The sequence below is a fragment of the Caenorhabditis remanei genome, chromosome IV (assembly GCF_010183535.1).
Source record: "Caenorhabditis remanei strain PX506 chromosome IV, whole genome shotgun sequence".
In the NCBI taxonomy this organism is placed as follows: Eukaryota; Metazoa; Nematoda; class Chromadorea; order Rhabditida; family Rhabditidae; genus Caenorhabditis; species Caenorhabditis remanei.
Genome location: NC_071331.1, coordinates 4,748,021 through 4,769,759, shown reverse-complemented (window position 1 = coordinate 4,769,759; position 21,739 = coordinate 4,748,021). Strand labels below are relative to the sequence as shown.

General features: G+C 38.8%; 5 protein-coding genes across 5 annotated transcripts; 4 read left to right on the top strand and 1 right to left on the bottom strand.

Moving 5' to 3' along the window:
• Window positions 1-689: 689 nt before the first annotated feature.
• GCK72_012442 (uncharacterized protein) lies at window positions 690-1,518 on the top strand (the record flags this gene model as incomplete). The annotated part of the gene is made up of 2 exons (XM_053729118.1): window positions 690-702; window positions 1,178-1,518. 2 exons carry the CDS (start codon window positions 690-692, stop codon window positions 1,516-1,518), a joined length of 354 nt encoding a protein of 117 aa, XP_053583890.1.
• Window positions 1,173-1,900, bottom strand: GCK72_012441 (uncharacterized protein; the record flags this gene model as incomplete). Its single annotated transcript, XM_003092242.2, has 2 exons — window positions 1,173-1,574; window positions 1,655-1,900. The coding sequence occupies 2 exons, from the start codon at window positions 1,898-1,900 to the stop codon at window positions 1,173-1,175; spliced, it is 648 nt and encodes a 215-aa protein (XP_003092290.2).
• Window positions 1,901-6,454: 4,554 nt separating this feature from the next.
• Window positions 6,455-8,256, top strand: GCK72_012440 (uncharacterized protein; the record flags this gene model as incomplete). Its single annotated transcript, XM_053729117.1, has 7 exons — window positions 6,455-6,724; window positions 6,774-6,897; window positions 6,942-7,137; window positions 7,311-7,647; window positions 7,696-7,824; window positions 8,056-8,177; window positions 8,223-8,256. 7 exons carry the CDS (start codon window positions 6,455-6,457, stop codon window positions 8,254-8,256), a joined length of 1,212 nt encoding a protein of 403 aa, XP_053583889.1.
• An 829-nt stretch (window positions 8,257-9,085) lies between these two features.
• Window positions 9,086-13,193, top strand: GCK72_012439 (uncharacterized protein; the record flags this gene model as incomplete). The annotated part of the gene is made up of 13 exons (XM_053729116.1): window positions 9,086-9,227; window positions 9,433-9,750; window positions 9,986-10,303; window positions 10,349-10,438; window positions 10,483-10,599; window positions 10,644-10,730; window positions 10,775-11,008; window positions 11,057-11,158; window positions 11,207-12,084; window positions 12,131-12,253; window positions 12,296-12,487; window positions 12,537-13,113; window positions 13,162-13,193. The coding sequence occupies 13 exons, from the start codon at window positions 9,086-9,088 to the stop codon at window positions 13,191-13,193; spliced, it is 3,210 nt and encodes a 1,069-aa protein (XP_053583888.1).
• Window positions 13,194-15,188: 1,995 nt separating this feature from the next.
• Window positions 15,189-17,193, top strand: GCK72_012438 (uncharacterized protein; the record flags this gene model as incomplete). Its single annotated transcript, XM_053729115.1, has 4 exons — window positions 15,189-15,531; window positions 15,728-15,998; window positions 16,565-16,925; window positions 16,972-17,193. 4 exons carry the CDS (start codon window positions 15,189-15,191, stop codon window positions 17,191-17,193), a joined length of 1,197 nt encoding a protein of 398 aa, XP_053583887.1.
• Window positions 17,194-21,739: the final 4,546 nt, after the last annotated feature.

Sequence of the window (21,739 nt, the reverse complement as noted above, 5' to 3'; positions counted from 1 at the left end):
GTTGATTAGCTGAACTAAAAAAAGTATTTTCCAGATAATGGAAATATTTAGTTCAAAGTTATCAATTCTAACTGGAATTCTCTTCAAGGCCACTTCTCAGCAGTCTGAAAGGACATTGGAAGTGACGGAGACATAAACAACCCCAAGCGGAGGAATGAGGCAGCGGACTTCAAAGCGGTGTAACTCGAAAAGTAATCGTTCAATTTTTGAAAAATTTATATTTTCTGAAAGCCAGAAAGATTACGCATCGATTCATGTAAAAATATCAGTATGTTGTCGCTGGAAATCTGGAGAAATTTTGAGTCAAAGTAGGAAGTTAGAGTTAATTTTCTGGAAAACTTGGTTATTTATCAGGATAGCGAAGTTGAGTGGTGATAAAAGTTATATAGGCTTGTAGGAAATGTCTCTAGAATTCCAAAAAATTAAGTCAGAAATCGATATCTCAAATCTCCAAGCTGATAACCCAATTTTCCCGAGCTGAGGTCAATTTGAAACCAGGACTTTGACTTTCAATGCCAGTATCTCGGTCATACTCCGTCGAAATTTTCCGGATTTTTGATATGTTATAGATAAAATTTCTGACTATAAGCTGACATTGAGAACGGAGAGGATTTTCAGCTCTACTCTGCAATTACACGCACTATTTGGGATCCCGTCCTTCCACTATTCACAAGGCTATTCGGAAGAAGATGAAGAGGCGAGGTGTGTCCCGACAAGGGGGAATTTTCTTCTTCAGAATTCTGCGTGACCTCTCAGAAGATGTAGATTAGAATAAATTCCTATGACATCTTGTTTTTCTGAATCCGAGAACAGGAAAGATAACCAAGAAGTGATGAGACATCGAAAAAGTGGATCTTCTGAATGCGAGGACCGAGAATTGATAGAAGTCTGAGAGAAATCTGAATGATTGCTGAAATTTTAGAGAAAAATAAGACAACACCAACACAGTTTTTTTGGATTTTATAATTATTTATTATTCTAGACGTCAGAATTAATGAAAAAAGTATAAAGAGGAAATAAAATGGAAAGTACCCGCAAGATTTCAGCATGTTAGCTTACAGGGAGTGAGAAGGTGGGGGGTTTCAAGTAAGAAAAAGAAAAAAGAGATCCAGTACATCAATACGATTGAACAGAGGTAATGAGGGGTGAATGTACAAAGGTATGGGGATCATTTAAGCCTTCTTAGCAGCGGCAGCTGGCTTAGCGGCGGCGGCCTTCTTCGGTGCGGCTTTTTTGGCTGGAGACTTGGCGGCCTTCTTAGCAACTGGCTTCGAGACCTTCTTTGGTGCCTTGGCCTTCTTCTCTCCGGCGGCCTTCTTTGGCTTGGCGGCTGCTGGCTTCTTGGTCTTCTTCTCTCCAGTGGCTGCGGCCTTCTTTGCTGCTGGCTTCTTGGCGGCTGGCTTCTTGGCCTTCTTCTCTCCAGTGGAGGCCTTCTTCTCGGCGGCTGGCTTCTTGGCGGCGGCGGCGGCCTTCTCGGCGACACGGAAACGTCCGTTGGCTCCGGCTCCGGCGGCTTGAACGAGCGCTTTGCTGGAGACACCACGCTTAAGGGCTTGACGGAGATGGGCGTTGATCTGGAAGAAGGGAATTATTAGGAAACGTTTTAGGCTAAATTGTTTTAAAGCAAAAGAAAAAGTTTAAAGAAAATACTTACTTGAATAACGTTGTCTCCGAGCTTGAAGTGGGAAGAGATGAACTTGAGGATTGCTTGCTTGGAAGCTCCCTTACGGTCCTTGAGCTCCTTGATGGCCTCCTTGATCATGTTGATGTATGGTGGATGGGCGGCTGGAACCTTGGCCTTGGCGACCTTGGTTGGCTTGGCGGCCTTGGTGGCCTTAGCCTTTGGAGCTGGGGCGGCTGGAGCAGCAGCAGCGACGGCGACTTGAGCGGAATCCGACATTCTTGAGGGTTGGTTGTGAGAGAGTGACACTGAGAAAGTGATGACTGGATCGTCCTCCTCGTTTTATATATATACAACCGCCCAACCCCCCTGTCGGGACACATTTCTCCTCTCCTCCACACACCGAATAGCAGAGTGTTGGAGTGGAGGATAGGGGTCCGGAATGTGGGCGCGCTACCTGGAAGACGATGGAAATTCTAGAATTTAGAAGTGTGAAGTTGTAGCCAGAAATTTTATCTATAACATATCAAAAATCCGGAAAATTTTGACAAAGTTTGACGGAGATACGGGCGTTCAAAGTCAAAGTTTTGGTTTCAAATTGACCTGAGCTCGGGAAAATTGGATTTTGAGCTCGGAGATTAAAGATATGAGATTCTAACTCAGATTTTTGGAAAGCCAGAGACATTTCCTACAAGATCATATAACTTTTATCACCACTCCACCTCTCTGTCCTGATAAATAACCAAGTTTTCCAGAAAAGTAACTCTAACTTCCGACTTTGACTTAAAATCTCTCCGGATTTCCAGCGACAACATACCGATATTTTTACATGAAACGATGCGTAATCTTTCTGGCTTTCTGAAAATATAAAATTTTCAAAATTTGAACGGTTACTTTTCGAGTTACACCGCTTTGAATTCCGCCGCCTCATTCCTCCGCAAGGGGTTGTTTATGTCTCCGTCACTTCCAATGTCCTTTCAGACTGCTGAGAAGTGGCCTCGAAGAGAATTCCAGTTAGAATTAATGTTTTTAGGGTGTACCTGTATCCTTTCAGATCAAGATAATCAATTTTCAGATATAATTTCAGAAGACTTTCAGGGTATCACAATAATTGGTTTGGCCCTCATTGATCTCTACTTCCTGGTTGTTATTGCCAATCCCTTGAGGGTTTTATGCATTTTCTAGACAGGATTAATGTAGTATGGATTATCATTATTTATCTGTAATTAATCAAAGTGATTACTATGTGTTAAGTATTCAGATATGAAATTAATTTGCTTTTTCCGTTTTTTAGTAAAAAAAAGTAAGATAATAGAATTTTTAATTCAGTGGTTTTTTTCATACCCCTGTTAAAATGTTCAACTTTTTCGAGTTCGATCTCAAAATACAGTTGATACTTCCAACGTTGAGAGTAATTAGAATGTTCTAGAAGATTTTGTTGGTTTTCCCAGAATTTTTTCTCTTTTTTCACATGGGAAGAAAGGTCAATCGCGGTAGAAGAAAGACGGAGAGACAGAGAGATGGGATTGAAGAATCAAGATTATTGGTTAGTTTCGAGAAGTGATTGCTGTTACAAAATCTGGATAATAATTGTGAGTTTTAGAGAGAAATTAGTTAATACGAACGTCGTTGATGATATTTCTGTTTTGAACTTTTCACTGAAAAGACCGATTATTGGAGAGACAGACACACAGACAGACATAGTGACTCACGGAGAAAAGAACAAAACATGGAATAAAAGAAAATAGTTGGTTTCATGATTTGAAAAAAAGAACATTACTCTACCAATGAAAAAAATATAGTCAGTGTTTAGAACTTTTCAATTTAAAAATGAAAAACTTGCGAAACAGAAGATCAAAGGTTGTAAAGTTTGTATATGTAATGATTATAGGAGGTTTTGTTTAAAGACTTGCAAAGCGTCAGCCCGAAAAAATTCTCCCAGCCTGGTCGGCCTGGAAGTTCAGTACTGAAAAAATTCTTCTTTTTTTCAAAAACTCTTGGATTTTTTTTAGAAAAAACAATTCTTGAGACTGATTATTTGTAGGTTTCAAAGGTTTTTGAAGAATATAAACAATCGGTGTGAATCGTTTTTTAATACGAAGAAAAACTTGCAAAACAGAAAAAAACAAAAAAACAAAATTTTTAGAATTTTTATTGCATTTTTTCAAAATGATCATGGTTATAACTTAATGTGAATGATAACTGGAGTTTGAAACAGAATTCCGGAGAAGATAAACAAGGTCAATTTTCCGAAAGTATGTTTTTTTCGAATAATGAAGTTAACCGGTGAGAAGCATTGCCGAAGAACCAGAAACGAAGTGAAATTTTACTATTGTAAATGAACATCAAAACTCTCCATCTGACTATTTTTGAACTTTCTCATTTTTAGACTATAACAAAACAACAGTATCAACTATCGTTCTAGTCATATCTAAACAATTTTATCGGGTAAAGTAAAAGTTCGCCACGACTAATTATGTTTCGATTCCATCTTCTAATTAAACTAACTAGAAATACTATTTTCTATGTTTTCGATATTCTAAAGCTTCCGAGACGACTAATTTGAGAATGACAGCACTTAAATATTATATTGTATGTTTTTTCCAAACATGCCTAGGAACATAAGGTCAATCGGAACATAGGAACAACATACAGAGTCTGTATTACAGACATACAGACGGATAAAGAAGAAAACCTTGACGGTGAGAATTGGAATTAGTAAACTGATTCATTAGAAGTATTCAAATGAGAACAAGTGAACATTGGATTTTAGAAAATTTTAAATCTTATAACTGAAATGTGGAAATTTCGCGAAAAATCCTCAACATGACTCAAGCCCTCCCCGCTTTTAAAAATTCTGTAGTCTAGTATCAAGAGTGAGTGACAAAAGTAAGACGTCCTAGCTAGACGTCCTATGGCCACTATGGCCAGAGAAACGGGCACTCACGACGGACACACGGACACACAGACAGACTGCGTGACCTGCGGATTTAAGAAACACATTTAACTTAGGAAGGAAAGTTTAAAATCTACAAGCATCATACAAGCAGTAAAAATCAAGACTTTGGGAAAATAAATAACCACTGAAACAGAAAACAAAAATCTCAAAAAATGTAAAAATGCCTAGTTCAGGTTTCAAATGGAGAAATGGGACAACTTGGCTTAAAAAAAAATATTTCGGTTGCTGATCGGTTAGATTGTTTTGAAAAGGACAGTTTTTGGGTGAAAAATTGACAATTGAAAAATTTCAGTTTTTTTCAGCTTTGAGATATTGCACAATTCCTTTTATTACTATTTTTTTATGAAATCTTCTGTGAATATGAACATTTTGATACAGTAAAAAAGATATCTCTACATTTTCAAGCCATTCTGCAATTTGTTGCAACGTATTTCTTTCAATTCCTGTCTCATTTTCTCTGTGATCTCTCTTACTTTTCTATTCTAAAAGAGAACACAACAAACCGAACGTCAACACCCTCTTCACATGTTCTTCACGAGTTACTCGTCTATCATCACGTGCTGTGTTCTACTTGTTATTCTGCTGATGTGAAGAGCGATTGGAGCTCTCAAATTTTTATAGAAGTTAAAAATTGTTTGAGTCAGTTTGAAGAAAAAATATAATTTTTCTCCAAATTTTGTTGTTAAACTTCTGATGAGTTATAAAATCTGAATAGAACTACTATTTCAGAATTTTTATATCTTTACCTCTATGTCGAAAAAGTAATCGAGTGTTCAAAAAAACCAAATTTAAAAAAATTTCTCACAATCAGCTACATAATCAACAGCTTCACAAGTAGTCATCGCTCACTAAAACCTGAAAATATAACCCCTAGTATAAATTCCCACCTAGAGACCATTATCAGTGCTTTATTTAAGAACCCCTTCAAAATATCAAGATCGCCTCCCACACAAACTTTTTTCCCGTGGAAAAACAAGAAAGTCCCAAACTTTTTTCTAGTACGCCATTGCCTAGCAATCTTCTTCAAAACGTACCCCCATAAACAACTCAGTCAGTCTCAAATACCCAGTTGCTTAGCAGTGAATAGACTCTTCTCTAGTTTTTTCATGTTTTTATACAATTTAATAAAAAGAGCCGCTAAAAACTAAAGAAGCTAAGGAAACCCTATTAAAGTTAAAAAGTCGGAACAGTAGGAAGCGTGACTGACCGAGGCCCCAAAAATCTGTTATTTATGTATTTCAAGGTTTCTCAACAACACCCTGGTTCTGTGTGTGCCAAATGGACAACTGCACTGTTAGCTGTGATCAAAAAGTCATAGTTGTATTGCTGTTTCTTCCATCCGGGTGTGCTCATTTTCCAACTTAATCCCTCTCCTTGAAAAAAGTCAACATACATGAAATGTTACAGTTCTAAGACATCCAGATTGGAAATAAGCATAAACTCCAAAAAATCGGACTCTTTTCAAGTGGTCTATTGTCATAGCAATCTCCTTCATGACGTACCACCGTAAATCACTCTCGAAGAGTTCGTCTCAAGTACCCTTTGTTTAGCTGAAAATCGACTTTCTGTGTTTGTAATCTTCTGAACTTCACAATCGAAAACTGAAAAAGAAGGAAATAATAAAGTACCGAGCAAAAACCAATGCAAGATTCGTAAACACACATCGGAGGAAGCTGTAGTGTCGGGATCATAATCTGTTAAAAAAAAAACAAGATCACAACAATGAATGGTGGATCAGAAACTGATTGTTCTATGATCTTCTGATCAGATGATTCCAACTGATTATTCTAATGAGTTGCCAATGAATATTCAATTACACCCACAAAAAAGTGTTCCCTATTCCACAATCACCCACATCAGTCAGTTCGGTCATCATGAAAGCTACTGGCCTATACCTGCTTGTTGCTGTAATTCCGGTTCTAGTTAACTCATGTCTTGTTGTCAAGTCCCCGCCATGTACTTGTCTCATCGCAGCTCTGGACTGGTCCAACATCGATCAGTATGCTGGTCAATCATGGTATGATTACGTTGTCCAACGTGCTCTCACCACACCAACTAAAAAACCCTTCGAAAATAACTGCGGTATCTATATTCATTGTCCACGTCCTTATACTCTGTATGACGCTGAGTTTGTGGATGTGAACGTGAGTTTCTATTTCTTGTATTCTTAGATGGAATACGTTTTATTTTTAGGATAAAAGGACACCGACCCAAGCTGTAGGACATTGTGATCAGAAGACTAACATGTGGAATGTTACAGATGGGCTAATCTCGCATGAGACCACTAAATGGTCTCCGATTTGTGTTGATGAATCAAGTTTGGAATTCTATCCTCTCCAATCAAAGTTCCCAATTTTTCAGCGGAAGAATTTTGCACACCGAGAACAAATACCACATTCCTATTTGCATATTCCAATGATATAGACGCATCAAAATTACAAGAAATAGCTAAATTCCTGCCGCTTAGAGATATTCGGGCTACGCAATTTACAACATTAGCTCGTGTTCGCTTTGATGTTATTCAAGAAGAAGCCATAGAGTATTACAAAGACTATGAGTAAGTGTGCTATTTTTTGTCATGCAGCAAAAAGAAACACATGAGACGGATCTGAAAAATTTTCGGCTAGTTATGAGTCTTGAGGTGTCTCACAGAGTTAAAGACATTGTCTCAGCATCCGAACAAATAAAAAATGCAACAAGTCTAACTGTATAACGTAAATGGATTATCAGAGAGTGGAAAATCGCGATTACTTCTAAACTCCCCGACCCTTCGTTGAGCTTTACAAGCACTGAAACTGGAAGTGATGTATTGAAAGTCATTTCGAAGTTTATCAATAACAGTGAAGTTCCAATTTGTGGTTCTCGAATATTCATATTAATGAAGCGTTCTCCAAATGAAGAAGATATCACAGAGTTGGTAGCTCAAATGAGAAAATACCGTGTTTATGTTTATAACGCTGTTTCTTCAAAATCATCGGGAGGTTCTCATCCGGAAACGGTAAGACGTTTAACTACTCAAACAAACGGATTGGATTTTTACTATGAAGATAGCTCATTCACTCCAATAGTAAGCCATATAATGACTGTGAACGTAGAAATCCTAAATAATTTTCAGATGCCCTTTTACTCGCCGTTTTTCTTTGAAACAACCTTGGTTTACGCTGCAAACGTGATTTTAACACCAAACGGATCAATCACCTTACCAAAAATAGCAGTACCTCGGAATGACGAAATCGTGTACTTTGTAACTCACCAAAGTTAGAGTACAAATAGTTATCTTTTAGAGTACTGACCGGCCAGAAAATTCTCGCTGGTCAGCACTTTTTTGACTAACCTATTTTCGTTTTTTAAGGTATGGAATTTGATATACCTTCTCTGAATTTGAAATTGACAAACGGCAATCTGACCATGATTGAAGATATTACATTTATGGTTGAGTTATGTATGGTAATTTTTATTCAAAAATCACTTTAAGAATTACGACAACTTCGCCTCAGGAAATTTATATTTGAATGCTTCAGTTTACGACGTGCATCTTGATTATGAAATTAGTGATAACCGTATCTACGCAATTGAAATTAGAATTAATACTCTCGGGTAGAAGAATACAACTATTTCAACTGTCAACTATTTAAATTGCAGATCTGACGGCTACTGGATTCCATATGATGACTGATCAAGGAATATTTCTCAGTTTCTTTTGTATTGATAAATTGTTTTCACAACAGTTTTCTGAAAAACGTCCCAGGAACCCCAGTAATGTGAAATACACGAAAAGAAATTGACAAAAAAGCGGGCTTCTTTCAAGTGGTTCATTGCCTAGCAATTTCGACAAAACGTACCACCATAAATAACTGGGGTGGAGTCAGTCTCAAGTACCACGTTGCTTAGTAGAGTAGCGACTCCCCGCCCTTCCGATTCCCCAACATTCTCATTCGACTTCGAAAGCGAACTCGAAGTCATGTTGTGGAATCGGACCCGCGAGCGAATTTTGCTGCTATTGTTGTTAATCGGAATTGGGCTGTGTGCTAATGAAAAAGGAGACAACGATGAAGAAAGTAAGTTAGTTATAAAAATAAATGGAATGTGCTATTGATAGTAGCTATCAGAGATTCATAAATGTTTTAGTTCATATAAAACCATGGGAAAACTGATTTTGTTAACTTTTCAACATTACGATTATCTAATAGCACAAAAACTTAACATGTAGAATTGAAGACATGCTCTTAATGATCAGAATTCCGTATTTATTCAGAAGTTTCATGATTTGTCTAGAGGATTTTTTTTGATTTGTACTCATGACATTTGTACACATTATATTTCAACTCTTCAAAAACTTCTGGATTGAAAAGAGAAAAACTTCAAGTTCACGTTGTCATTAGAAACGCCAGTTTAATCCAGTCACCTGGCAAAACCCATAACTTGTGTCAAAATCTGTCAAGTCCGTCATTTTTCACGCTCTCTTTCAACTTTCACAATCTCACATCAGTTTTTTTTTAATCGACATGTGGAGAAATATGAAGCAACACCCGCCAATTCCATTTTTTATAATGGAGATTGTTGTCTGGAAGAGGTTGTCGTTTATTTGGATTCATAACCATCAGTTGGATTTACTAAGGAGTGGAGAACAGCTCTATCCATCAACAAGTTCTTTATAATTGAGACTGTTTACCTAACATTTGGAAGAAGTTGCATGTCCTTGCAGGGTAAGATGGTATAAACCTTGAATAGTAATTATTGATAGGATTTTGAAGTTGTGAAAATTTGAAATTCTCGGGCAGCGGCTGGGAAGGCAAATTTCTGGAAGTAGCCCAAGGTTAAGAAGATAGAGTCGAAAGATTTCAAATTTAAGGCAGCTCTACTGAAACAACGAAAACAAATTGCTCCTGGCTCTCCGATCCTTTCAACATTACCGATAAGACTGGAAAAGTGGCATTCACTTACAATGGATCGTGCTGCTCACATCTTGCTGCAGAAATGCTAAAAAACAGTTCTTACCAAACAGATATTGACATGAAGGAAGTCCAGTTGAATTTACCGTGGTATAATTCTTATAAGGAGAACATCAGTAACGATATCAAAGAGTTAAAGCAAAAAGCACTGATCAAACTATTGTACTGCATTCAGGAAGCATGCCCTGGAATGGATTCGGTTTGGGATAACTGCACAGGTATGTAGGTTTCATAAGTTTTCTTTTTTAGAAATCTAATATTGTTTTGGAGATAATAGTGCAAACTTATTATTAGCACCCCTTGTTTCTTACAACCGCGCTCAACCGAAAAAAATTGCGTGCGAATATCAAAAGACTCTGAGAAAAAGAGAAATTTTTTAAAGGCATTTCGGTGGAGGGCAGTTGTAAGAACTGTTCAGAGCTAGTACATTGCTTATTCTACAATTTTTTTCAGAAATTACTAGTTCTTCCTCAACCAATGAAACAACGACAAGCCCAGTTACTACTACTACAAAAAAGGAGTTTGAGTGTTACTGGCTTGAAGTACCTTTCTTTTCTCAAATTGGTGAATCCGAAGATGTTTACGATTTGCATTATGAAGGAGGTTGCTGTACCCCAGCAGCCATGTCGGCACTTGAAGAAAGTCCGAACTACCCTACATCTTACAACAAAAAACTTCCGGACTTTTTAAAAGCCCAAATCATTGTGGATTTCTTGTTTTGCATCCCAGAAGCCTGTCCTTATATGAAACCAATATGGACCAATTGCTCAGGTATGTGTTAAATAATAACCTTGATCAATATTGACTTATTTTCAGAACTGACAACAACGACAACAAAAGCTCAAACGACACCGACAACAACCGAATCGACAACAGTCACATCTGAAGTAACGACTACAAAGAAGAGTACGTTTCTCTTCAAATCACATTTGATTAATTTTTTTTCTCAGACCGAGAAGAACCTGTGAAGGACCTATCGGAAAACACTACAACCACATCTACATCGACGATCAGTCAAGCGGAAACCTCGACGGAGAAGAAGACGACACGGAAGACTGAAAATGAGGGTAATTTGGAAATACAAATATGAATTTCTATAGTGCCTTTTGAGATAATGGAGACCCATCTGGTGACAATGAAGTGACAACAAGATTGACTACCGTGGAATCAACTACTGATAAGACTACCACAACAATAAGTTAGTACTCTATCAAAAATTCCCCAAAAAAATTAGTTTTTCAGCTCTTGGAGATATTTTGAGTAGTCCCAAGGATGACCGGACCGCAACCATATCTAGCACCTCATCAACTCAGACAACTGCAAGTGAAACACCAAAGAAAGAAGAGCCTATCGAGAATGAAATCACAGAAGAGCATGAGGAGTCAACAACAACATCGACAACTTCAAAAGTCACCACCACCACAGAATCCACGGAAACCGAGAAGGCTTCGACTGCAACAACTAGTGTGACGCAAGGTAAAATCTTAAACAATTTTAAAATCGCGACTGAGTACATAATTTCAGATTCCACTGTAACCTCAACCGCTGCCCAGCAAGAAGACACGTCTACCACAGTGAGCAAGACGAGCTCTTCTTCCAGCGAGCCTGAGACAACAACGGATAAAGGTGACGTCCATGAGTAACAAGACATTTTTACAAATTTTTTTTGTTCAGAAACCGTGGCAACCACCACTGAAGCTGATTTTGAGTCAACTTTCTCAACCACTTCTGATGACTCTGAAACTTCCAAAGATCCTGAAGAGACTAGTGAAAGCACAACACTCTCAGAAACATCTGAATCATCCTGGTCTACTGAAAGCTTCACAACTCCTCTGATCAATCTGATCAGCAGTTTGACTGGCTCTACTGCGTCTTCTTCATCCCCTGAAACAACTGAAATGCCGATGGATTCTGATGAAACTGAATCTCCGACGTCTTCTGAAATGACAGCTGGTTCAACAAGCTCCGAAAGTGAAAGCCAATCAACAGATACAGTGACCACATCGAGAACTCATGAAACAGGAACAACTTCAAACTCCACTGGGTCCTCTTCGTCCCCCAAAACGAGCAAAACAACAGCGGAATCTGATGAAACGAAACGTCCCACGTCCTCAGGAATGTCAGCTGGTTCAACCACTCCTGAAAGTGAAAACCAATCTGGAACTCATGAAACAGGAACAACTTCAAGCCAAGGTTCTAGCTCTACTGTGTCCTCTTCGCCCCCCAAAACGACAACGGATTCAGGAATGACATCTGGTACAACAAGCACTGAACCAGAAGACCGATCTACAGATCAAACTTCTGAAACCAGCTCAACTCCTTCATCTGAGACACCGACCACTTCTGGTTCTAGCAAGACCGACGTAACTGGAACATCTGCTAATGTGACGACAACATCCGTCATGAAAACAGGAACTGGCTCCACCACATCTTCTGTCACTGGATCAACCAAATCTACTGATCATGGCTCAACGGAGACGCCAACAACCACAAGGGCTGAAAATGAAGCAGGCGGTTCTGGAGAACCGAAGACTTCCGCAACTGGAACAACGGTCTATACTTTTATGAAATCCTTCTAATCTAAGCTTATATTTTCAGTCAACTGCTACTCGTGGAGTCACAGTAACCGAAAAATCGACACCGTCCAGTAGTACGCAAGGAACTGGTACTGTCACGACTGGAGAAACTGGCAAATCTGGATCAACGAGCACTAATCACCCGGTGAGCAATGATTCTGATAGTCACCCGAATTTCCTTTTCCAGAAACCGACCATCAGCGGACATATCATCGACTACACCGGGACTATGGAAACCAATCCAAGGGCTGAAACGTCTGAGTCGACCTCTGGGGCAACTGGAAAAGGACACTCATCCTCACCCAGCTCCACAAAATCGACAAGTTCATCCAGTGGCTCACCAACTCAAGAAACTGGATCAACAACAACTGGTCATACGGTCAGACTCAGGTTAAGATTTTTTGAAATTTTTGAATTAATTTTTTCAGACAAGTGAAAACAAAACTTCCTCAACTTCAAAGAAACCAGAAACAGAAACAAGTTCTGGAGGGTCGCCAACTACTACCAAACCATCTGGATCTAACTCAACTAGTGGAACTAATGGAACTACCAAATCCTCAAGCTCGGTGAAGTCGTCTACAACTGCTCCGTCAAGCAATGGAACCACAAAAGGAGCTGAAGCAAGCAAACCTGATGGAACGAAGACGACTACAACCGAATCAACAAAGGCTTCTAGCTCTTCAGAAAAGTCGAAAGCGACAGATTCTCAAAAGATGTCTACCAAGCCAACAACAAAGTCTCCAGTCTCCTCTTCTTCTTCGGTTACCACCTCGACTACGACATCGACTCCGCCCCCAACATCAGCCACCTGTCCGATGCCCGACATTGACCGACGCTTCACGAACCGTCCGACCGATGCGGAGCTGAAGCCGTTCTACGCACCTGGAGAGCGAGTAATCCATCTCTGCATCAAATATTATAAGATGGAGTGGGCCGGTCAACCTCTCAGAATCTATCAATGTGGAGAGGATGGCAAATGGATTGGAACGTTCCAGCGGTGTGTTCGTAAGTTGGGAGTTGGGAGTCTTAGCAATGATGTAGTATTGATTTCAGCGGATGTGCCTTCACCAAAAAAGGAGTTGTAAGCAGGAAAGGAATCGGATAATTTGGACATGTGTTAAACTTTGCATAAAATTCTTCCTTGTTAAACTTTAAACATATGCAAACTATAATTATTTTCCAGATCAAATAGAGTACATATTACAGTCAATTTATTCTTTACAAAAACGCTGGAACTTTCAAGTAAATCTGGAACATGAAGTTATTCGAGGATTCAATGTACATAAGTGTTTCGATTAAATCTGTATACCACGAAATTCAATATTTGAATTTTTCTCGCTGTGATTACTGTTTCAAATGGAACAGTAAATTGATCAAAACTAACTGATGGAATCACATAAGGATCATTAGTGAAAAGCTAAAGGTAGGATTGTCTGCTTATCTTATGTACTTTTTAATAGGTTCTTGGAAAGATCAAGATGTTGTTAATGTTGATACCTCATTCTGAAATCCAAGGTTTTGAAAACAGGTAGACCCTCACAATCAGTGAATAGGCGATATCCAAGTGGACGGGAATACTACCAGCGTTCTAGTCGTTCACAACCTTTACAGCTGTTCTATTAATTGGTTTTTATCTATCGACAATTACTGTTTTGAATGGAACAGTAAATTGATCGAAATAGCTACATAATTAGTCAGTCAAATTCGATGAGATCTGTTTTAATCGATAAGTTGCGAAGCAGGTAATTTTGTTTAACTGTTGATCTGTCATTCTGAAATTTCAGAAGAGATCGTTTCACTCTTTTTTGATGCAAACATTATGGGAACCTTAGCAACTTTTTTTCTGTTTCAGAACTTCCACAAGTTTCATACGTTTGGTTTTTTTATAGTTTTCGAATCCCATTGCCTTCCGGCATACTTTCGTTATTCGTTTTCGCCGTCTTTTCTCCAACATGTACCTCTAACGTCGTTTTTATAGATTACCACCTGTTCGGGGTCACCTTCACACACGCATACACAGGAAAGGTCTTCTCATGAGAAAACGTTGCCAAGTCGATCAATAAGTTTGTTTGCATAGCAGAACACGTCTCTAGACGTCGTCTGTCTTTCTCATAATGTTTCTGCCTCACCTATTGTTCTGCAATTTTTTACTGTTCTCTACTTTCCGTATATCGTCTCTTTTGTGGAACTTTTATTGAGGCCGTAGTCTACAATAAAAACCATACTCAAGGTGATAACCTTTATGGTTTTTATGTCTTCCGCCAAATAGACCCCTTTGTGCATTCCGTCTTCCATAGAAATCTGAAAAATTCAGAATATAGCTACGAATCTCTCTATTCCCTCTTCTCTTATCCGTCCTTCATCTTTCCTGTGTTGCCACGTCACATCTCCTTTCTCCAAACATTGACAGGCTCTTAGTAAAAATCAATAAAAAAATATGGGGGCATTAGGATTATTTATATGTGTGTGCGTGCGCATCTACATGTCATTTGACACTTTTTCTCTTTTTTTTCTCTTGTACATATTATACGGGGGTATGCCAGCAGATATTGTTTTAACCGGACTTAAAGGACTCTTCAAAAGCGTGTCTGAAATTTTTTTTCCCATGTTTTTACGGTTTCTCCAAGTTATTTTATTGTAGAGCTACTTTTCATCAAGATTTTACTGCCAGTAGTTGCTTTAAAGAAAACTTTATCAACATGTGAGCCTTCAGGCGGTAAGCCTCCAGCCGAAATATTTCTTTTTTTAATCCCGTTTCCATGAAATTTCGAATAATTCAGAAATGTTCAGCCTACTGTTTATCTCAATCATCGAATCCATCTAATTTTTGGTTGCGATAAAATAGTGGGGCACCCTTCTTGATCGCTAATACGACCCTTCTTTTTTTGTGTAAATTGGATTACTGTCGTCAAATTTACGTGACGAACCTAACCAGTTTTTCCAAGAATTTATCACAGTTTCTAATTATTGATCACTCATGTCTAAAATAGTTTGCAGGCGATGGCAACCGCTTTTTTCAGCTGATTTTAGACGCTTTTTCTCAATTTCCTCGAATCCAAAATAAATTTTTCATTTTCAGAATGTCATCTCCATTGTCCAACATCAAAACCGAATCCCGACCAATCTGGGAGCAACCACCACCACCCTACATCGTTCTTCCTGAACTGCCACCTGAATACCCCTCACGTCACATGACGTTCCAACAATATAAAAAGCTCGCGTGTGCTCCAGAAATCGCGCGGCAAACATGGGCTCGCGTTGGGCAGAGTTGTGAAGCCAAACAGTTACTGGAGTTGACGATCCTACACTGCTTCACCGAAGTTCCTCGACTTGGAAAGAAAAGGAATAGCCATCAGAAGGTACAAGATCACTATGCAACTGTTGCTATCAAAGTGTGGAAGAGAATTGGGATTCTTTACAGCCGTGAGTTCAAAAAAATGTTTATTTTGTGTTTTATTAGCACGGCACGCTTCTAACAATAGCGCTCTACCAAAACCCAAGAAAATTGTGTGCGAAATTGGGAGACTCAGAGAAAATGAGGAAAAAAATAGTTTTCAAGGGAATTTCGGTAGAGCGCGGTTGTAAGAAGTGTGCCGAGCTAATATTTTGTTGGTTTCAGAGCAAGTTGTGAGTGGTTGTCTTCTTGCGGCAAAAATAGGGCTACGAAGACGTCTGAGAACATTTACTATCGAAAAAAAATTATTGAAAGAGAAGGTGGAGGAAAAAATGTGGGAGTGGCCACTCTATCTATACATGAGAACATATCGGCATGAAGAATATGAAAAGGGATTGAGGACAAAGGCGTTGAAAGATAAAAATGGGCAGCCTTTCGTTTTTGAATTAAATGACGACTACGATAAGGAGGAGATGGAGAATGACAGAAGTGCAGAGTGAGTTTATAAAATAGATAATTTTGAAAAATTTATGTATCTCAAACGGGGGGGGGGGGGGGGGTCCCACATTTTTTTAAACCCAATTTTAAAAACAGCGAGGTGTTGTCGAAGTGCAGTGAGACTTTCACAGGCGCAAAAAAAATGTTCGAAAAACTTTTTTCGCGAAAATTTTTGACCGATGAAACCGACAAATTTTGAAAAGAAAAATTCAAAAAAAGTGTCTGAAAAAATTGTGTTTTTCAAAGGCAAAAATCTTGAATTTGCAGGAAAACTGTGTGTATTTCGCGGACAGACATCCAGAAAATCTCTATTTAAGTTTTTATTTGTGATTTCGAAAATTATCCGAATTTTTTTTTTCGAAAAGTATTAATCAAAAAAAATTTCATTGTAAACGTTTTCGAAAACCACCAAAACCGAAAAATTTTTTGCACTGCCCTGGTTCCAACTCATCCTCCTTTGAACGCAATTTGTTTGAACCACTGTCTGGAAAATTTTTTTTAGAAAAGTCACTGAGCCATCCCGCAAACTCTGGACGTCTCTTTCCTTTACATTTCATTTTTCAGATCCACCCCTGCTGACAACATCAAGAAAGAGTCACCAGCTCCATCCGCCTTGAAGCGCTCTGTTCTTCTTCAAGTCAAGCAAGAAGAAGGAGAACCTCCAAAGAAAATTCCTCTCTTCGAGCCAAACACATCTGAATCCTCTCGACACGTGCCAGCGGTTTCTAGCCAACATCAGGAGGTTCAGTATAAGCCAACGCAGCGAGACTTGCCAGCTTCGTCCCGACACGTGCCAGGTTTTTCTCCAGACGTGTCGGGTTCATCTCAAAACATACAATTGCCTCAAACTCACCACGTAAACCAATTTGGGTTCCCACAGCAAACGGATCCTCTTAGACACAATCGAAACAAGTATTTTCCTTATGTAAGTTTACGCAAACCTCAATAAATTGTTATCTAAAAATTTTCAGGACCGGAGCGAAACCGATCAATACCATTTCAATGAGGATATGAAATATCTCAACCGAAAGCTGTTGAGAATCCACGAGAATAACGAGACGCTCTATAGAGCCGCAAGGGACGCCGTGCTTGCGGTGACAGCGGCATTCGAGATGAAGACTCCGGCTAAAAGTTTGGAATCGGTCTTCTTAGTATTGGCAGAGTTTTTTAAGGATGTGAAGGTTCCTGAATGAGTTTTGACTTGAATTCTCGGTATAGTAATCCCCCCCCCCCCCCCCCCCCCCCATCTCACCGTTTCAATTTACCTCACCGTTTGAAACTTTCATATTCACATTCCTTTTCAAAATTTATTTGTGTTAAATCGTTCAATTTCCTTTCTTGCAAATTGTATTTACCATCAGCTTTTCAACAATTAATGTCTATTTTTATACATATCATAAAGTTCCTGTTTCAGTTGTTTCATAAAAGGAAGCCGTTTGAGTATTGTATCGATAGCATGAAAAACATTTAAAATTCGAATAAGAACGCTGAGGTTTCAGAAATAGAACACGTATAACAAAATATCACTGATACAGCGATTTCATTTTTCAATAACAGAAGTTAGCAATTACTGGCTCATCCAGATTATTTTTCAGTAGAACTTATTATTACGTGATGAAATGTACACATGCAAGCCAATGGTTATCATTTTTCTTATATTTTTTTTTTCAAATTCGCTCTCAATGAGTACTGAATAGTTCTAGAAAAGAACATAGTTCCTGAAAGAGACAGTTCTGAAGATGGCAACTCAATCAGTGCTACTAATACATTTGCACTTTTTTTTTCACTGAAATTATTCCAACGTTTTTCTGTTTTACTAAAGACATAAACTTTTGAACTGCTGCATTTGGAAGTTTCTCACTACTGTCAAAAAAATAAAGTTTCGACAAGGATTTTCAAAAAAAATTTCGCGGGCTGGAAAACGCAAGCGCACGAAGTTATGGGCGGAGCTTAAACTGCAAGCTTAATTAAGCGGCGCGGTTCTAATTCCAGTTGTTTTTTCCAAATTAAGAACCGCGAAGCTTGCAGTTTAAGCTCCGCCCACAACTTTACGCGCTTGCGTGTTCCAGCCCGCGAATTTTTTTTTGAAAACCCTTGTCGAAACTTTATTTTTTCGACAGTAGACAGTTTTAAAGTTCCTAACCATTGGTTATCGAAAATAAAGAAAAAACTATCAAAACGACACAAATGAATGAGAAGAAGGGTTTGCATTTAAAATTCATATTATATTTTTTCTGTTTTCTGCTCTGAATACTCTCGTTTCGTCTATTTTACGTTCATTCTAAATATTTCAACTTTTTTACGAAATAGCAGAATCGACTATCGTTTCCGTCATTTCTAAATATTTTTGACTATTTCCTTTCGACTAGTCGACGTGAAAAGTATAAATGACTATCAGTTTAAACTGATTTCGTCATTTTTTACACTGACTAGGAACGTTATTGCGTATTGTTAATTCATTTACACTTTTTTCACCGAAATAATTCCAACGTTTTTCTGTTTTACCAAAGTCATAAACTGTTGAACTGCTGTAGTTATTCGTTGTTGTAGTGCAAGATCATCAATTATTCACTTTCATTTTCGAAATCCAATAATGTTTTCTACAATCAAAACTTTTCTTCAAGCCACATTCCATTTGTTTTGTTCTGGTGCCCCGTGGTGAGAGTGGGCGACCTCAATCTGGCTGACTCACCATCTGAATCGCGTTGTCTCTCTCACCGGGTTCTCTTTCTTGGCCGCAAAAATGTTTCATTCTTTTTGCACTCTCCCCTCAATCAGAAAAAGTCTCTCCCCTCACCGTTTTTTTATCTTCTAACCGACGGTCAGAGTGTGTCCGTTCTCGCTCTGTTTGTCTGACTAGGGAATGGTCAGGACTGACTTTGGAGTTCAGCAACGTGACCTAGCAGAATCGATAGACAATCGAATTCTGATGGGAAATCAGTTTTCAAAAATTGCTGACGACCCTCCAGAATCCAGATATTCTGGTCTGAAAATCGAAATTTAATACATGTGATTTACTCGATTTTCCACCCAAATTTGGCTGTGTTTTGCCCCAAATATCACGCCACCTGAACAACACTTTCGGCCAGCGATCCGTGGTCGAGTGGTGAGCGCCACTCAATATTTTCCCATTTTTGCACGTTAGTGTGTGTTCGTGTTATCGATTTTTTCACATCCCATATTTTTTGATTTGAAAACATGTAAACTGAATTTTTACTACTAGTTTGTAAATCGGAAACGTAAATTTCGTTAATTTTATTTTTACTTTGCAAGATCATTTTGTCTATGTTTCACATTTTCCATTTTAGGTCTTCAATCTTCAATCATTTTGGTTATACTTCATCGACTTCAGTTTTCCGCATTTCGTTTTGACTTTCTGGAATTTAGGGCATTTCCGTTTTCCGTCTTCTATTTCCACTTTCTCGGAATAATCCTTGACAATTTCTCTGACTCTCTCACAATCTCACTCTCTCTCTCTGGTTGTCTGTTTCTCTGTTCCCTCCATTCATTAATCTTCTCTCCACATAAATGAATGCAGCGAGGCCCCTTGCACGCTCGCTTTCTGTCTTCTATATATTTGTTTCGAAATACGACGACTCATGTTGGAGAGTGTACACTCTCGACTCCCGTGTCTCCCTTTTCTCTCTTTCTCTCTGCCAATGCAATAGAAGTAACTATGCTTTCCTCAAAAGTGACAGCTGTGTGAGGGGATTTATTGGCTCCGCCCACTTTGGCAACATTGCCGCATGGTTTTTTCGCGCCATTTTTTTCAGGTCATATCAAGATGGTTTTTGCAGAAATATAGTGATTGTCAACGCGCGGATAATTGACGGCAAAGTTCAAAATTCAATTTTTTAAAAATGTCGAAATTTTTCAAAAATAGGTTCTTTTTTTGAAACAAGGTCTTTAAAATTGCAACGCCAAGGGTTTTTACGTTTATTTTACTTATCTTTTAATAAAAGCCGCGACGCGCACGCGACGCGCACGCAACGCGACTCGGAAAAATTCAAATTTGTTCGTTGCAGGCCTTGCCTCAGCGTCCCCAACCCGTAGTTTGCCTTTCGGTAGCCATTCGTTGGAGCTCGTCAAAATTTTTAATTCCTATTGACGCGGCACGGTTTCGATAAGTGCGCTCCATCGAACAAACATCAATTCTCCTTCTGCGTCTCTCCATTCCCCACGCGACGACGCCCCTTGCGTCTCACTCTCTCCACGTTTGCACACTCTCTCCAATTTCCAATCTTCTCTTTTCCATCGGTTTAGAATGGCAGCGAGGATTGTTTGAAGAGTGTGCTTTCTCTCTTGCCGTCTCTTTCTCCACAGCGCAGAGCGAAAAAGACAGAGACACATGAGAAAGGGGAAAGAGAATGCATAGTGTCCTTGCCGCGGGCAGCGCGCAAATCTTTTCTCTCATACACATTTCTGCAAGTCTCCTCTCTCTCTCTCTCTCACTCTTTTCCTTACTTTTATCATCGGTCGCCGCATGGGAGTAAATATACTTGCTGCCCTCGTTTCTTTCTCCCCTTTTCACCATTTTGTGTGTCTGTGGTCTCTCTGTCTATTTCCGTATAATCCCCCTTTTAAACTTTCTGTTTTTGGTTAAAAACATGTAAATTTACGATTCAAAAGATCTGCAACAAACAAATTTTTTTTCGAGTCGCGTTGCGTGCGCGGCGCGGTTTGTAGTGAAAGAGAAAAGTATTTATTTGGCACCGTGCCAACCGTTGTGCGATGGAGCGCGTTTCCGCGGCCTTACGCCTCGCACTGTTGTGGTCGTGACCATGTGACAACGTGACAAAATTAAGTGCGACAGTGTAGACGCGGCACGCATTTCTTACTTATGCTTTCTCACTTACGGTGCCGTGATAAAATATACGAACTTTGACCTGTTTTAGTTGAAAATGACCAAATTTTTAAGAGTGTGTTAAGGTATCACTGATTGTCTCACAAAGTAAATTAAGTATAAACCATACAAAACAAAGGTAGAACTTCATTTTTGTAGTTGACAATATTTTTGTACGGACACTTCATAAAGAGTTATGGTCATTTTAAGCGCACAGTTCAAAAATTGCTCTATTTTGCACTGAAATGCGATGATTTAAGGAAGAAATTACTTTGTCGATATATAACTCTCTAGGGAGTGTCTGTACAAAAAAGTTGTCAACTACAAAAATAAAGTACTAATTTTGTTCTGTGTTTTTGTAGTTGACAGCTTTTTTGTACGGGTACTCCCTAGAGAGTTACATATCGACAAAGTAATTTCTCTCTCAAATCGTCCAATTTCAGTGCAAAATAGAGCGATTTTTGAGCTGTCCGCTTAAAATGACCATAACTCTTTATGGAGTGTCCGTACAAAAAATTTGTCAACTACAAAAATGCAGATCTACCTTTGTTCTGTATGGTTTATACATAATTCACTTTGTGGGACAATCAGTGATACCGTAACACATTCTCAAAGTTGGACAATGAAAACGGCCAAAATTTACAACTTTTTGATACTCTATGTGTGTTCCGGTTTCATCCTTCCGTCTTATGTACTTCCATAATTGTTTTTCGCTTAGTCGCTTCCTAGTTTGATATTATATTCTTTCTCGCTTTTCAAAAAATGTTATAAAAATTCGTTATTAGCGGAAAACGGTTTTGACAATTGCGCTCCACCGAATACCCCCCATGCAATTTTCTTTCTGCGTTTCTCAATTTCCCACGCAGACACTAATATTCCCCTTTCTCTTTTCCATT